This window comes from Vitis vinifera, chromosome 8 (assembly GCF_030704535.1).
Source record: "Vitis vinifera cultivar Pinot Noir 40024 chromosome 8, ASM3070453v1".
Classification (NCBI taxonomy): domain Eukaryota; kingdom Viridiplantae; phylum Streptophyta; class Magnoliopsida; order Vitales; family Vitaceae; genus Vitis; species Vitis vinifera.
Window position 1 is genome coordinate 14,965,825 of NC_081812.1, and position 18,259 is coordinate 14,984,083.

General features: G+C 36.8%; 1 protein-coding gene across 3 annotated transcripts in view; it reads right to left on the reverse strand.

Moving 5' to 3' along the window:
- LOC100249942 (uncharacterized) overlaps positions 1-18,259 on the reverse strand; it is a 31,379-nt gene that overhangs the window by 3,338 nt on the left and 9,782 nt on the right. For all 3 annotated transcript variants that reach the window (XM_019221428.2, XM_010655193.3, XM_019221430.2), the window contains exons 4-10: positions 18,034-18,086; positions 17,748-17,844; positions 16,106-16,179; positions 14,929-15,046; positions 5,729-5,839; positions 4,667-4,743; positions 156-222 (exon numbers count right to left, since the gene is read on the reverse strand). In XM_019221428.2, the coding sequence (XP_019076973.1) occupies positions 156-222; positions 4,667-4,743; positions 5,729-5,839; positions 14,929-15,046; positions 16,106-16,179; positions 17,748-17,844; positions 18,034-18,086 (597 nt within the window). The remainder of the gene's footprint in view (positions 1-155; positions 223-4,666; positions 4,744-5,728; positions 5,840-14,928; positions 15,047-16,105; positions 16,180-17,747; positions 17,845-18,033; positions 18,087-18,259) is intronic.

The following is an 18,259-nucleotide window of genomic DNA, read 5'->3' on the forward strand; positions in this document are numbered from 1 at the left end:
TTGATGACCTTAATTTTCCCAAAAGAAACTTATAATACATGGCTTCATGCATCCTAATCTACCCTTGCAATAGAGCATCTCAGGTAGCAAGTTTCATTAGTATTTTGATAGATTTATTTATTTGAAAATGGCAGTACTTTTTGGAGGCAGTGTACCTTCTCAAGTTGGTTAATTTCAGTATCTTTTGCCACACGAAAGTTGAGTGCTTCTTCTTTTTGATATCTGTTAGATGTGGAGGGAAGGCATAAGAAATATATCATACTAAAATCTGTGTCCTAGAAATGCAATAAAAATAACAAAACTTTTGAGAGCAACAAAAAATTTAGTAAAAACTAAGAAAATAATATTTTGGAAGGAAAAACACCTTTTTCATGGTAAGTAAGGAAAGTCCATTCACATGTTTCTTTCTTTCTTTCTTTATTTCTTTTTCTCCCCTGATAATGGGGAATCCACCCAACAGGGAGGTATTTATTCCAATGAAGCAAACCTTAGTACATGGGTCCACCTCTCTACCCTACACCACTTAAATGCTAGGGACGCTTGGACTTGGGACCTCTGGTTCAATGCCAGAGGGTAGTATTTTTGAGCTACATCCCAGGGAAAAACGCCATTCAGATATGTTATCTGCCCTTAAAATATCAACCAGTCAAAAAATGTAGTAAATACATTTCTTGGCATGCAGAGAATGTATTAAGAAGGGATACACAGTGCTTCTCAATTGAAGACCAAATTCAAAACTCAGATATGGACTCACTTTGAGCATTGACTTAATCTGCTTCAGCACATGTATTAAATGTCTCCTGGTTTTCTAGGAGTAGGTAAGCTTGGTATTCTTCTCTAATATGTACATGCACATGCATGAGTGCATGATATGTATGTTAAGAAATGGTTCATAACATATTAAGCAAGTGGTTCTTCACTACACTGGGAAGTTCACAAGGGAGTAGAAGATGATCAACCGATCCCCAGATTTCTTGCACGTGAAGCTCATTTTAGGAAGGAAAAGTTTTCCTTCTTTGAAGTGTATCTTTTTATTTGCCTTGATTTGAGCTACTGTCTGGGAACTTTGAATTTAGGAGGGCAGTCAAACTTTAATGACCACAGGGAAAGGAATGAAGAAAAGGATTTTCTTGAAAGGAATGTGCAGAAACAGTCTTAAAGAACATGTTGCAAGAAAATGTACATTCAGATCTAGAGTCCAGATTTTCATTGTCTTCAGAATTACTAGAGACAAAACATAATTAAAAAAAAGAAGAGAAATGACTTAAACCAATTCAGAATCACCAATGTTGCTCCTAAATTGGAAATTCCAAGGCTTTATGGAGCAAGAAACCAAAATAAAAAACAAAGCATAGTTGCATCAAGAGAGACGAAAAAGGCAAGGAAAATGATAAATGAATAACTTCTTCATATTACGAAGTTTCAACCTACAACTTGATCCTGTTTTTAGAAACAATATCAAATATAATTAAAGATAAATAACTGGGAGACTGAAAAATGACTTTCTATTTGGGTACATGCCATCTTCATTTGCATGATTATCATCATAATCATTTGAGATATACCCTGCTATACTTATGTGTGATCACCTGCACTTGGTTCCTTAAGCCAGAAGTTTGAGACAGACCCCAATCTACAATACCAATAAAAGTAGTTCGAATTTCTTTATTTAGATATGGAAATTTTTACAAGCAAATTCAATATATTTTTACTGGAAATTCAGACTATATTAAAACCTATCTATTAGAATCTCTTTCTGTTCCTAGACTGTTAACCATTCTATGAATGAAAGAATCTGATTCTTTTGAGAGTTCGAATTTCTTTCTTCTGTCATCAGAAAATAGTGGTTGCCACAAAAGAAACATGATTCCTACAAACGCCTTAGTAAGAAGAGTGAATCCTGATTCCAGAGCTGGGTTATCACCTAATATAGGAGGTTCCCACTTCCAAGAACTGAAGCATTGCATTACAAAGAGTGCACCCTTAATGTTTAACCACAACAAGTTACACGTAAGGAAAAATTTGGATTCTATTCGATCCACCAAAAATGCACAAGTTGAACAATATGTAAGAAGGGTACAAAAAGGTAAACTTGAATCAACTAGGTAATTATAACGTCTAATCCAAGCTGATATAAACCTCCACACTGAAGTGACCTTATTTAGTTATTTATTTTTGAACATAAACAACCATCTTCATTTATCTGTAAGGATAATGCAAGAAGGACAAGCAATTCTCCAAGGATATACAAAAAGGTTATAAAGTAACCAAGTGTCAAGCCTTCAAACAACTAGCTCAGACTTAAAAATAAAAAGCTAAGGTACAAGGAAGAGAAATATAGTAGACTCAAGGGGAAAGAAAGTCTTCAACAAAGGAAATGCTTAGCTCCTTGTTTGGCTAACTAGTCTACAACTTGGTTGGATGAACAGTGAACCCAAGAGAGAGAGCAACCCATCTCACTAACAACCTCTACAATTTTGCGCATCCAATTGTCAAACTTCCATGAACCTCTTTCCTTATCAACCACCTAAGATATAGAAATGGCAAAATCTCCCTCTATAGTTAGGGTAGAAAGGCTTAAAGCTTTAGCCTGCATGAAACCTTCTAGTCATGACAATATCTTGATAGTCAACCCTACTCCTACCTGATTAGAGAAGACTCCCAACACTCTACCAAAATGATTTCTAATCATGCTTCCAATAGTTATCTCATCAGGGTTATCCAAAGAACATCCATCAAAGTTTAACTTTACTGAACCTATTGGAGGGGATTACCAACCACTCATAATTTTCTTCATTGACCTGTTTGAGAAGCAGGCACTCTTCCAGTCCAACATTAAAAGAAACAAAGGAATATCTACAAAAGGCTTGGTGATTGAAGCCCAACGGTAAAAGAATAGCAAGCCCCAAATGGCATCCACATATCTCCTTTTGGCTGAAAAATCCTTGCAAAGTGACCTTATTTCTTAATAACTATAACTTCTTCAAAGAAAGCTAACCTCTTTATTTTAAGCAAGGATGCCCTTCTCCCCATTGTAAATTTGTTGGAAATATGGAATATTGGGAACTGTAACATGGTATATTGTGGCAAAACTTATTGTAAGTTTTGATTAGTAAGTAGTTTTGGTTCAGGTTGGATTAGTTTGGGATTCATTTGTTCAGTGGTGGACACCAGTAACTAATTATTTATTTATTTTTAAATTTTTTTGTCTTTCTTTTGGGAGCCAGAATGAAAACTATCTTTCATACAAAACATAATATGTTCTAATATCTTAGGGGTGGGGTGAGGAACCATAATCGTAGAAGATATGAGTTGTCTAGCTGCAAGTGCATGCCAAAATAAAAAGAAAAAGACAATTTCAGGTCTTTTTTATGTTTCATATCTAAATCTATTTTAAGTTAATGCTTAGGCAATTAGGTTTTCATATCTCCAATGGATCCTCTTTGGTTTTGCATATTTCCCCCATGAATACTGCTCCATCAACCATGGTAACTGGCAAGTGATGCTTTCTGCCAGATTGATGCCCTTGTTTCCAATCTACTATTTTATTATTTTATTTTCTGTTTCAGATTTTCCTTTCTCCCTCACATCTTCTTTATGTGTTCTTTGGAGGAAAAAGCATGTTTAAAACTCCATACCAAATCTTGTTTTCTTTTATTTGCTTGTATTATGCTTCTAAAAAAAAAAAAATCATTGAATACTAGTGTATTTCTTGTTAATATGAAAAGAAAATTGAGGTTCCAGGTTGTTCTGGGTTGGCCATCATTCTGGTGCCCTGTTGTCACTACCACAGATTTCTGTCAGAAAAGTGTCTATAGTCGTCAAGCTAATGCTAGAAAAGTTACCCAACCTTCTCTTTTCATTCAAAAACTTGCTAGGGAACTTACTACAACAGATCAGATAAGGCTTAATCAAACCTACTATTTTTATGCTTCCTAGAAATTGTTATCACTGACAGAAACCAACTCATGTAGTTAATGATGTTGCCGTTGTTGCTGGGACCATCATATCTCCTGTCAATGCTATGGCTCTAGTTATTGCTGCAATTTGAATGTTTGATAATCTTGTCTATGTGCAGAAAATGAAAATGAGAGTGCCCTAGCAACACCTACGAGTACATCAAAAGGTGGAGCATTGTTTTTGAGAAACCAAGTGAAGAATCCCAATCCATGACATGTGATTATAAGACATGGGTGCCTTCAGCCTAATCAATCAGATGGGGATTGTATAAAAAGAAATAAAGAATGTGGCTAAATTATTATGTGGTGGGGTGTATTACAATTTACAAGGTAACATTTAATATTGTTTTGTACCAGAGTAGATTTGTTCAAGGTTACATTAGGTTAAATTTAATACATACTAGCCCCTAGGTAATTATTTCTAAAAATCTTACTTATATTTCCACTCAAAGCTTGCAGAGCACTGGAACCTGCTCTTGGGTATGCTTAAGGTTATTACCCTAAATAATAACAAAGTGATGTTATACATAAAAACTTGGGTATTTTCCTGTCAAACATATATATGTAAACTAGAACATCTTTCCCTAAGAAATAAATAAATAGATAAATAAAAAGAGCATGCTGCCCTGTCCTAAGCAAGGAAATTTTGAAAATGCACAAGTACACTCCAACTCACGCACACAAAGTTGTGAGAGACTATTTAAAACCTGTTGTCCAAAATGCGGTTTTCTGCTTTTGAGGTAGAGCTAATAAGAGATTCTGACAAAATTTTCAATTTATTGACCTGCATATAATTGGACATATGAATTAATAATGATGATAAATGACCAACTAAGACCTAAGTAAATTGTGTGACTAAAACAAAACAAGCCATGTTAAATAAAAAGTCAAGCTTTGATGGAGAAGGAAATAGCTGGCATTTTGTATATGACATTATACTTGATTTCAGTTTTTTATCTTTTCCCTTCTAATAGATAAAGGGAATATAATAGAGGAGTTTCAAAGAGGGTGCAAGTATATTATGCATGAATATATTCAGATTGCATCAAATGCAACTACGTAAACACAAAAACAGCTATTAAACCATTCAATGATTTAACTTTGGTTTATTTGCATGACTAAACCATTCAAATCACTAAAGCTTATAAACAAAGATATTTCAACATTACATAGAGATACATGGCAAAAATGTCACATATGCTTGACACATGGATGAGCTTGCATCTGCAAGATGATGTCTTGAATGACAAGGTAGCCTCCCACTTAATCTCCTCATATCAGAAAATCAGACTGGAAAGTTCATCAGTGCCACTGATTAACCGCCCTGTGCACAGCAGCAGTATGTTGTAACAACATCCAAGGCATACTATATCATTCAACTTGTTTGGTACCAAAACATACTGATCAACAAGACAACTATGATGCTTGGAAAACTCTACTTTTCCCTGCATGGGATCATCATGAGAACTATCTAGCCCTTATGTGGCCAGCAACACCATGTGTATTAGAGTCAACTTAATATTGAGACCACAACTTGGTCTGCTGCATTAGGAACCAATTACCAAAATAAAACATCAGTTTGGTTTCTTGAGTCCAATGAACATCTTGATTCAGCTGGGATTGAAATATTACAACCAACCTTAGATCGGATCAATTATTGATTAAAACATAAGGTAAATTCACTCAACCTGACAGTGACTCTTAAAAAATAGTGTGGGCTTTTGGAAAAATAAAACCAAAGAAGGACCAATATCACAAGGGAATCAAACCTTTTCAGCATGAACCTCTGGAGAATCACCAGTTCTTAAAGATTTCTTCTTTAGTAAGAGCGCCTCCACTTGGGAACATAGTAGAATCTGTGCAAGTGCCTCCTTTAAAGCCTGCCAGAAGAACAAGACAATCAGCTTCAGTGACTTAAATCTTCATCAAAGTACTTGATTAGAAGTTGTCTGATGATTTCAGAAGCCTTTACTAAACATTAAAAAAATTTCATCAATGTTAGGGTTTGGACCAAAGAGTATATCAAGATTATAGGAGAAATTGTAGGAGGGACTATAGGAAACCTTGTAGGAGAGATTGTGGAATTATTTATTAATTTATTTCCTTTTCTTTCACTATTATGGGCTCATAAATATCCTTATAACTTCATTTGGAATAGATAAAAACAATTAGATGAATTCTCTTGATTTCACCATTTATTCTTGATACCTAAATGTCTGTTGTCATTGCAAAGGCTCATTTTTTGTTGCCATTTTTTTTTCTTTTCATCTCTTGGATATTTTTCTTGCTACTTGATCTCTCACTCAGATCTTGAAACTTGATTTTTTTTTTTTTGTGCGTCATAGGTAACAACATGCCAATCAATATCTCACTCTTCCATGGTTTATGGTTGGCATAAAATTGTATGAGCATAACTATCTTCCATCATCAATCATTGCCATGTTGGGTAATTTAGGTAATACTTGTATTCATTCCCTAACCACTTGGTCCTTGGATTAATGATTATGGTGCATCTACTCATATGACCGGTCAAATCTTACTTCTTCCAATCTTTCTCAGCCTTCATTTTTATCCTTTGTTACTAGTGCTAATAGTTCTAAATTGCCTATTCATGGGGTTGGAAAGTTAGCAAGGCTGATTTTACACCTTCATCTATTTTATACAGCCTTAATTTTCCTTTCAACTTATTGTTTGTTCACAAACTTGTCTTTCAACTTAATTGTTCAATCATATTTTCTCCTTTACATTGTGTCTTACAAAATCTATGGACAAAGAGAACAATTCGTAGGGGATTTGAAAAGGATGGATTCTACTACTCCATTGCACAAGCCCCTAGGTCTCCATAGTACTATCTCCTTATGCTAGTAGCACAATCATCTTGGTCATCTTTCCTTTGCCAATCTATGTTGATTAATTCCTTCTTCTTTTACTGACTTTAATTATGAAATATGCGAACTCTATAAACATTATAAGGCTACTTTTAAACTTTACCCGGATGAGCCCTCATTGCATTCATTTGAGTTGGTACACTCATGTCTAGGATCTAGCAAGAAGCATTGGTTCATATAGTGCTCCTTATCTCATGTCCTATATATGACTTGTATCAATAGAACTAAAGTATTTGATGTTTTCTAGCCTTTTTATGTTGAAAATGCATATTAGTTTAATTTTTAGAATTGAGAATGCCCTGGAACATTTCAATGTTGTTTCATGACCAAGAACATTTCCTTCTTCCACCCAAAGTTTTTAAGGGTATCTATTTTGTACATAATTTGAGCCATATTTGCAACAAGCTTGATCCTTAAGCCAAAAAAAATGCTAATTTCTTATTATTCATGAACCCAAAAAGGATATCAGTGTTATAGCCTTACTTTTTGAAAACACTTTGTTTATATTGATGTTACCTTTTGAGGATGTACCTTATTATTCTAAAGGAAGTGAACTGTCTTAGTATTTTCTTCTAGAACTAGTTTGTATTGCTCTAGTTCTCAAAATCCATTCTTATAAGAGGTTTTATATTCACAAATAACAACATCCTGATCTAGAAGCATCAAGGTACTCTTTGTCACCTCCAACAGTCCTCTTGATGTCTCCAAATTCTACTTCTAAACTCCCTTTTGTTGTTCCTAAAGGTAGACACTACACGCACAATACTAAACATCCTATTTCTAATTTTGTCTCTTATGATCACTTGTCCCCTTCTTTCAAAATCTTCTCTACCTTCCTCTCTTCTGCTGTTACTCTTGAGTCTTATAATGAAACTCTTTCTCACCTTGGCTAGAGGAGAGCGATGGAATAGGAAATGCATGCTTTATAGTGGAATCATTACTGAGATCTTGTTTCTAAGCATGCTCTAATTGTTGGTTATCATCTGGTCTGTACCATAAAAAATAATCCTAATGATATAGTTGATAAATTTAAGGCTCGTTTGGTGGTCAAAGGGTTCACTTAGACCTGTAGCCTTGACTACATTGAGACCTTTTCTTTTGTGGCCAAATTGAATTTTGTACAAATTATTGTATCTATGGTAGCAAATCTCGACTTACCCTTTCATCAAAATTAATGTTCCATTTCAAAAAATCATTAGTTTGTAGCAATGGCATATGGAGTCACCAACTCCCATTGGATTCTGATATAGGAGCATGAGTGTCAAACTCAAATTTGAAACATAATACTAGTTATGAAAGAACTGAAGGAAAATAAAAGGTCATGGGCTGAATGGCTGGGTGTACTCAACTCCATTCAACAAAAACTTAATCCCCAACATCTTGAGATTAGCTACATGATTTTCTTTTTCCATTCAAGTCTATCTAGACCAATATCCTCCATTAAATCTTGGAAGTCAAGTTTGTCCTTACAGCTTCTACCATGGCTCTTTTGGCCTTCATACATAAATAAGGATTGGCTGACCAAGTTCTATCTGATTGTTGGAAGCATGAGAAAAGTTTATAACTACAATTGTTTCAACTATTGTAAAAATTTGAACTTGAAGAATTTCTGAACTCCTTTATTGATATTAATCGGTACACACCATACACATATATATACACAAATGACTGAATAAGAAAAAAATCAATCTAGCTTAATTCTCTCCTAAAATTAGGAAACTAAATCATAAGGAAATATCCTAAATGATCTCTCCTTTTTTATTCCTAAATTAAAGTCCTAACTTTGGCATTATTTCAACACTCCCCCTCAAGCTGGAGAATATATATCATATAATCCCAGCTTGCAAGTTAAGTCTTCGAAGTTAGGCCTAGGTAAAGCTTTGGTGAGGATGTCTGCGGTTTGGTGCTTGGTAGGAACATAGTTTAATTTGACCGTCTCACTAGTCACCTTCTCTGTGATAAAGTGTCTGTCAATCTCAACATGCTTGGTCCTGTCATGCTGCACGGGGTTCTTTGCTATGCTTATAGCTGCCTGATTATCACACATCATCAGAATTGGAGATGAACTCATTTGTCCCAGTTCACTAAGAACCCCTTTTATCCAAATCCCTTCACAGATTCCCTGTGCAAGAGCTCTGTACTCAGCTTCTGCACTACTTCTAGCTACAACTGATTGCTTCTTACTCCTCCAGGTAACAAGATTTCCCCAGACAAAAGAACAATATCCGGAAGTGGACCGCCTGTCAATGATGTTTCCTGCCCAATCCGCATCTGAGTATACTTCAGTGTCACGGTTCTCTGTCTTTCTGAAGAATAGGCCTTTCCCTGGTGTCATTTTTAAATATCTAAAAATCCTGTAGACTGCTTCCATGTGTTCCTCAGTGGGGGGGCTGTGCATGAATTGACTTACAGCACTCACTGCAAAGCCAATATCTGGCCGAGTGTGTGAAAGATAAATCAAGCGCCCGACAAGCCGCTGATATCTCCCCCTGTCTACCGGTGTACTTTCTTTCTCGATACCAAGTTTTTTCTGACTATCCATAGGAGTATCAATTGGTTTGCATCCAAGCATACCGGTCTTCTTAAGAAGATCGAGTATGTATTTTCTTTGAGAGACTACGATTCCCTTTCTTGATCTAGCCACTTCCATACCAAGGAAATATTTCAAATTTCCAAGGTCTTTAACTTCAAACTCTTCTGACAAATACTTCTTCAAATTCTGTAACACCCCCATATCATTTCCAGATAGAATAATATCATCGACATAGACTATCAATATGGCCAATTTCCCGGCATGAGACTTCTTGACAAATAGAGTATGATCAGCCTGACCTTGTTTGTAGCCCAGCTTCAGGACTGCTTTTGTGAATCTATCAAACCAGGCTCGAGGAGATTGTTTAAGGCCGTACAAGGATTTTTGGAGTTTGCAAACCTGATTCTTTGCCATACTTTCTTCGAAACCAGGTGGTATTTCCATGTAAACTTCCTCTTCTAGGTCCCCATTTAGAAACGCATTTTTTATGTCCAGTTGTTGCAAGCACCAATCTTGATTGACAGCCAATGAGAGAAGGATCCTGATAGTGTTCAGTTTTGCAACAGGAGCAAAAGTCTCCTGATAATCTATCCCATAGGATTGTGTAAACCCTCTAGCTACCAAACGAGCCTTGAATCTTTCGACTGATCCATCTGCTTTGTATTTTATGGTGAAAATCCACTTGCACCCCACAGGCCTCTTCCCAACCGGCAAATCTGTGATAGTCCACGTCCCATTCTTCTCAAGTGCATCAATCTCATCTTGTACTGCCTTCTTCCATTCTGAAATTTTTAATGCCTCTTGTATTGTGTTGGGAACCTGAGTATCATCAAGAGAAGTAGCAAATGCTCTGTAAGATGGTGATAACCCTTCATACGTAACATAATTCCCAATTGGATGATCTGTACATCTCCTAACACCCTTCCTCAATGCAATTGGCAAAGTAGAATCACCAATGCTGGGAATTAACACCTCTCCAGCCCTATCCTCACCTATGTTCTCTTCAGGAAGACTTGAATTGGAGTCAATATATTGGCCACATGTTGACTGTGATCCGTGCTCTAATTCCTGTCTTTTCCTCCTCCTGATGTAAACTTGTAAGTTCTCATTAGCAAGTTGTGGGGCTATAGGTTGAATAGGCATGGGAGACTGGATGGTCACGGGAGAAGGAACATTTGTGTGCTGGGCTAGCTGAACTGATGGCGGCATGGGTGTGGACAACTCAGTGGGCGCGAATTGGGAAGGATTTGGTGACTCTGAGTGAAAAGAAGGTACACCCTCAAGAAAAGACTCCCAAACTTGATGTTCATTCATGCTCTCCCCCTGAACATGAGATTTGGGATAGAAGAAGACATGTTCAAAGAAAGAGACGTCCATGGTGGTGTAAAATCTTTTGTTGGTTGGAGAATAGCATTTGTACCCTTTTTGGGTTGGAGAATACCCTAGAAAAATGCACTTATTTGCTCGAGGAGCAAATTTGCTACGATTTTGAGGATACACATGAACGAATGCCGTACAACCAAATACTTTGAGTGGTAAATCAGAAGAGGCGGCATGGGTGTGAGGAAACTGTTTTAAGAAAAGTTGACATGGGGATTGAAAGGTAAGCACTCTGGATGGCATACGGTTAATCAAATAGGTAGCTGTGAGAATAGCTTCCCCCCAGAAATAGTTTGGAACATTAGAGGAAAACATAAGGCACCGGGCAACCTCCAAGAGATGTCTATTCTTGCGTTCGGCCACCCCATTTTGTTGTGGGGTGTCAACGCAAGAACTTATGTGGATAATGCCATGATTTTGAAGATAAGTACTGAGACTACTAGTAAAGTATTCCTTTGCATTATCTGACTTGAGGACTTGTATTTTGGAATTGAATTGATTTTGAACCATAAGATTGAAGGTTTGAAAAATGTGCCCGACCTCTGACTTTTCTTTCATAAGGAAAACCCATGTTACCCGAGTATGATCATCAACGAATGTCACAAACCATCGAGTGCCAGAAATATTTTTTATCCGGGAGGGACCCCACACATCACTATGTACTAGAGAGAAAACAGTCGAAGGTTTGTATGGGATTTGAGGATATACTGTTCGAGTATGCTTTGCAAACTGACAAATTTCACAGTGATAAGATGCTGGATTTTTATTGATAAATAATTTGGGAAACAATTTTGCAAGGTAAACAAAGCTAGGATGACCAAGGCGATAGTGTAACATTATAATCTCACTATCTTTATTGACCTTAGAATTTGACACAGAATTGAAAGAATCTGACATACTCTGAGACTGTACGCAACTTGCTTGAAAGACTTGGTTTGAGAATTGGCCACATGAAAGGAGGTAGAGCCCGGAACACAGTTCAGCACTGCCAATCATCTTCCCTGATTTCAAGTCCTGAAAAACACACAAGTTTGGATAGAATTTAGTAACACATTGGAGATCATGAGCCAATTTGCTAATGGACAAAAGATTACAATCCAAGTTTGGAACATGGAGGACAGAGTCAAGATATAAGTCTTTAGTAAGTTTTATAGAACCTGTCCCGACAATTTTTGACTTTGAACCATCAGCAATATGGACGGATGAATGACCATTACTTGGCTTGTAATTTTGAAGAATGGCAGCATCTCCTGTCATGTGATCAGAAGCACCTGTGTCTACTATCCACGGCCTCATTCCTCCTCGATTAGCAGTGAAGGCTACACCGATAGTACTGCCACTGCCAACTTGGCTTAATAATTTCTGTAGCATCTCCATCTGCTCTTTGTTGAATGGACTCGGCTCGGGAACAGATGTGCTCTCAGAGTTGGCAGCCACGTGTGCTCTGCCATCTCTGTCAAACCGTCGCTTTGGTTTCCAATCTGCAGGTTTGTCATGAAGCTTCCAGCAAGTCTCCTTATAATGGCCTGGTTTCTTACAATAATCACACCAAGGCCTATCCCGTTTCTGACGATCTCCACCACTACTATTAAATGACCGAGCAGCAAGGGCAGAGGCATCCAATGTTGGGGCAGGTTGCTCTTTTGATCCCATCATCACTTTCTTTCTACTTTCTTCACGCCTAACCTCTGAAAAAGCCTCCCTGAGACTTGGCAGGGGTTTAATGCCCATGATTCGGCCTCTAACATCATCCAATTCCCTGTTTAGTCCTAGGAAGAACTTGAACAGTCTCTTTTGTTCCACAATTTGCCTGTATGTTGCTGCATCATCCGAACATTTCCATGAGTGAGTCTCAAATAAGTCAAGTTGCTGCCAATACCTTGTGAGTGTGTTGTAATACTGAGTAACTGACTGCTCTCCTTGGCGGAAGTCATGTAGAGCTGATTCAACCTGAAACAGTTCTGAAGTATTTTCAGAACTTGAGTAAGTTTCTTTGGTTGCATCCCATATGTCCTTTGCAGTCCCAAACAGTAAGAAATTTTCGCCTATGTCATTGTTCATGGAATTGATAAGCCATGACATGATCATGCTGTTTTCAATCTTCCACTTTCTGAAACCCGGTTCCGTAGTTTCTGGCATGACTGCTTCTCCAGTGAGGTACTCATCCTTTCCTTTACCGCAAATGAACAGCAACACAGATTGTGACCACTGTAAATAGTTATGGCCATTTAATTTGTGTCCTGTGATGAGAATAGGAGAGGAATCATTGCCACCAAGGTTTGGAATTTCAGATCTGCCCCCTGATTCTGGTGACGTGACGCTGGATACTTGTGATGATGCCATTCCGTATTTTGTCATGGACCGGAAAGGTAGAAGAACACTTCTCAAGGCACGTGCAGGGACTGGAGTTGAGAAAAAATAGTCGGAGGACGCCGGAAAATCTGATCAGAGGGCCCGCGAAAGCAAGAGAACCCCAAAAGAGGCACGTGCAGGGCTCGGATTGCACAAACAGGTAGGAAGGGTGGCTGGTCGGCGTCAGGCGAGCCTGGAGGAGGAAGCGCGTCGCCGGAAAGTGGCTCACGCGCCCTCACGCGCCGGCGCGTGAGATGCAGTCGCCGGCCGGAAAAACGCGCGTGGGCGGCGCGTGGATGGGTTTCTGGTTCCGGTGCTTTGGGACAAATTGGAGATCTCCTCCAGGCACTCCTTGCGGTGTAGAAAAAACCGTCGCCGGAAAAGTTGCCGGCGGTGAGTGTTTTCTGACGACGATTCGACTGACTGGAAAGCGTTTTCTCCCTTGGCTCTGAGAACAGGGACTGATGACCGGAGTGAGAGAGAGAGAGAGAGAGAGATGATCGGATTGAGATATGGCCAGAGAGATTTGGCCAGAATGAGTGATGGCCTGAATAAGAGGTGGCCAGAAGGGATTAGGGTTTCAGAAAACTGGCTCTGATACCATGAAGAATTTCTGAACTCCTTTATTGATATTAATCGGTACACACCATACACATATATATACACAAATGACTGAATAAGAAAAAAATCAATCTAGCTTAATTCTCTCCTAAAATTAGGAAACTAAATCATAAGGAAATATCCTAAATGATCTCTCCTTTTTTATTCCTAAATTAAAGTCCTAACTTTGGCATTATTTCAACAGAACTAACTAGCAATATCTTCATATTCAGTTCACATAAAAGTGGATTCTCTTTTCACAGAAGTATAAGGGCCTTATCATAAGAAAATGGAATAAAAATTGACAGTAAATTACGATATTTTGGTAGAATATTTAGTAACTTAAATGGCTATGAGGCATCCCTCCGGCAGTGAAGACTATCAAAGGACTGCAGGGAGAAATAAATGATTGGCAATAATTCAAGGATGAAAGATTATTTACCTCTGCCAATAATGTTTGGCTAAACTTTAACAAACTCATATCATTATCATGCAACAAAACTCTTACTATAAAAAATTAGAGGAAGTTATCAGTTCCTTTACCAGCCAAAGTTAATATGTAATTAACAGAAAGTCCCCTATCCTAAGCAGACACTCTAGTCAGACAACAATATTGGCTCTGCTTGAACAAACCCAAATGCCCAAAGACCTTTGAGTCATGTGGTTGAAATACAGGAATATAAACAGGTTCCATTAACATTAGGCTTGAAAAATACAGAACAAGAAGTTTGAAGGGGGAACAAATATGCTTGGCTCTAGAAAGCTAGAATGCAAGAAAAATAAGCCTTGAAGTTTTAATCAATTTATCCACTAATAAGAGTACATTCATTTCATGCTACTTGTTTTTTCTTTTCCTCTACTACTAGAGACATGTAAGCAGGAATATGTTAGGTACAGAAAAATTACTGCACTGGGAAAAAGAGTGGGCAGGCTCACTTTCATGAACATGTCAAATAATGACCCCTACACTTTAGTTGAAATCCTGAAAAATAACCTACACTAAACTTTGCAAAAATAAAAATAAAAAGCAAGCAATGAAAATTATTATGTTAGAATAACAGTGTTTTGTCTATGATAATGTTTATGAGTGGAAAACTTGATGCCCACTTAAGCTTTCATCACACCTGCATGAAGTGTGTCCTTCAATTCTATTATCAGACTTCACAGACATGTATATTAACAACAAATGTTCATGCCAATATTAAATCAAGCTCACCTCTCTTGTTTCAACAGTTGATTCTTGAGATGATTTATCATTGCCTTCATTAGAAGGCTGCTGAGATGCTTTCATTCTGTCAAGTTTTTTCTGTGCACTTGAATATTCAGCATCTATTCTGAGACCAGAGAGAAGATTATAAAAACCAGTGGAAGGGAAAGAGTTTTTATTTCAGTTTCACTAACTGTGTGATAATAAACCACAATACACATTAAACCGATACTTCCATATGAGCATGATCTGGAAAAAACAGTATAAAGATTTACATTGTGGCATAACACTCGGAATCATAACAAATGGAAGCTTAAACCTCATGATGGTAGGAAATTAAAGTTCCAACTTGGCTAAGAATTTATCTATCGAGTTCTCTTACTAAAGAGAAAGCTTGTCTTACCAACTATGTTAAGGAAAGGTATTCCGTGAGGGTAGTTGATTAGGTCTCTAATTTGACAAAGATTAGCAACAATGGTATCCTATGAGAAAATCATTTTCTTAGGTCTCAGGAATAGTAAAATGAATTCCTGGCTCCAAGGTAAAGGTAGGGGTGGGTAGGTGAAACTGAAATTATTCTTTGGTACCACATTTTAACTTTTGTGCACCACAAAATAGCTCTAGCATTACTTCATTATTTATTAATTTGCTTTTTGTATGCCGTTTTCATTGTCCCCAACCCCAATATGAATTTTAAAAATCCTGAGTTCATTGTGACAGTGTTTATGCTTTTAGGTTAAGAACATAATGTAGGATAAACAACACATATCAGGGCTGAGGTGCAGATAAATACATATCTGAATTTAAGGGGGGAAGGTATTGAGAAAATTAAGATTCAGCCAGTTTTAGAACACTTAACAATAATAAAAATGGAAATCCACTTTACAAGATCAGAACTTCAATGTAGATAATGGAAACTAAAAAAGCATGGAATTTTCAAGCATCAAAAGCATAAACTTGAGAAGAAATGAGCCATGAATCTCAATCTCAACAACTAAAAGATGATGAAACCAAACTACAACCATCAGTCTCAACCATACAACTAAAAGTTGAGGAAACCAAAGCAAAACACCATTCAATTAGAAAAAAAAAACCAACAACAACAACAAAGAGACATTAAATTTGATGTAGTATCAGTGAGTGCTGATGGTTGAAGGACTAATTTAGAAATTCTGTTCTTAACAACCTTACAATATCAGCATTTACTTTCAGCCCTGCAATTGCAGCTTGAGCATATTGGAGCAACTCTTCCCGCTTTACCTGAAGAAAATAGAGTTGGCACAGGGGCAGGGGCAGGGGCAGGGGCAAGGGACAATAACCTTAAAATCTCCACTCATAAGATCAGTATGGTATACTAATGCTTTAAACAGAAAAATGTGTGCCACATATCTATGCTGTAAAGACAATTCTAAGAACAAAAAACAGAAATCTAAAAAACAAAGATGAATCATGCATGAAGAAAAAATTCCATATTAAAAGTAAGGTGCCATAGACTAAAGAAGAGCTTGTCAATAGAATTAGAAAACATACTATTATGGTACAGTTAAAAATGACAACAATGCATAAGACCTTGTTAGATGAAAGCTAGTACTGCTATCTGGTTAAACAAAAAAAACTTCAAAATATAAAAAGGTTAAAACTACTAGCCAATCCGAAAATTCAGATCACTAGAGTGATGTGCAGAAGAACTCTAGTACTTCATCAATCCGGATGTTACTGTTCTATAAGCTAGGTTTACAACTGCTACAAACCATTCTCATCGTTACTCCAGCCTGTATACCAAATCTTCTAACTTTAGAGTTAGGTGCAATCTCTGACATGCTTCTCAGTTACCATCTCATCTTCAATTTTCAAAAACTGAAAAGTTGAAGCCTCTTCTCCAGCATTATTAAATACTAACTGGAAAAAGTTTGTCTATTTCATCATACTCAGGCCACCTTCAAACCCAACCAACTTTACCAATCTCCATTTGAAGTTCTATTTTTTTTTTCTTTTTCCCAGTTTTGATATGTGAATATTTTGATAAACTAGTTTTTACCATGTTTCCCTTCAATCTAGGTTTTCCAAGCCTTTTTTTGGCTGTGTTTCCCTTCAATATTAGTTGTTTTTTTTTTCCACTGAACTTCTTTTCATGCCAAACTTCATTTCAGGATAATTTATTTATTTATTTGATAGGCAAAGAAAGGTATGTATAGTAATAACAAAGAAGCACACAAGACATATACAATCATTTCAGGATTAAATTATCTTCTTCCTTTAGTCTGTGGAAAATATTGTAGGAACTCTAGAGAGTTTCTGCTGTTAATTTGTGGATGCTTTGTGTCATTTACTTTCATTCATTCCAAATTCAATTGTGCAAAGTTTCTTTTGAAGATTTCACTGATTGATGATTAACCATTTCCAGATTGCTACCCTTTATTGACAACTCATTAGCAATCTTATATGCCATCTTTAGTTTGATGCAAGTGTCATTCCATTCACTATGCTGACATGCATTGTCTTTCACCTTCATATTACACATGTTATACTAACCCATACTTTGCTATAATATGTGAATACACATGTCTCTGCTGAGCACATTAGAAATTAAAAATAATTAATAAAAATACACTAAGGCTTTCACACACTATTTTCAGCATTTCACTTTCATTTTCCTCATTCTTTTCAAGATTCAAATAGAACATACACTAAGTCCCAAGATTCTTTTACAAATCCTATTGTTCTGATACCTAAATGATACTGTACATGCTATGAATGACCAGAGCCATAATTCCGACAATTACACCCCATTCAAACATATGCTAAAGGCATGTATATTATATATTTACCAGTACTTCATCTTCATAGTCTGAGAACACTTGTGCCAAATCTTGTATGCTGCTGATGATTGCATTATGAACTTCCTTCCCTCCTGTAAGACAGAGCCTGAATGTAACCAAACCAAAAATAAGTTTACTTGAAACTCAATTAATATAGAGGGAATTACATAAAACACAAGGTAAGGCCATAGAAACTATATAACTGACCAAACTCATCATTTCTAGCAACCAGGTAAGGCCATGGAATCTATATAATCGAGCATTAGTAAAAAATAAAATGAGTAAGAAGAATCACCCAAACAATTCCAGAAGTAAAGAAACCTCTTCATCCTTTGGTGCTTCAAGAATCTGAACCATACAAAAGAGTTATCCTGCGGTTAACTTCCATGGATCAGAAAGTACGGAGCTCAACTAAATATTTCGTTAGAATGACACTAAGAATCAGAGGTTGGTGAGCATAGTCTCTGTAAAACAATACTTGGACTTTTCAGTAGAAAATAATATCCCAAAACATGTAAGAA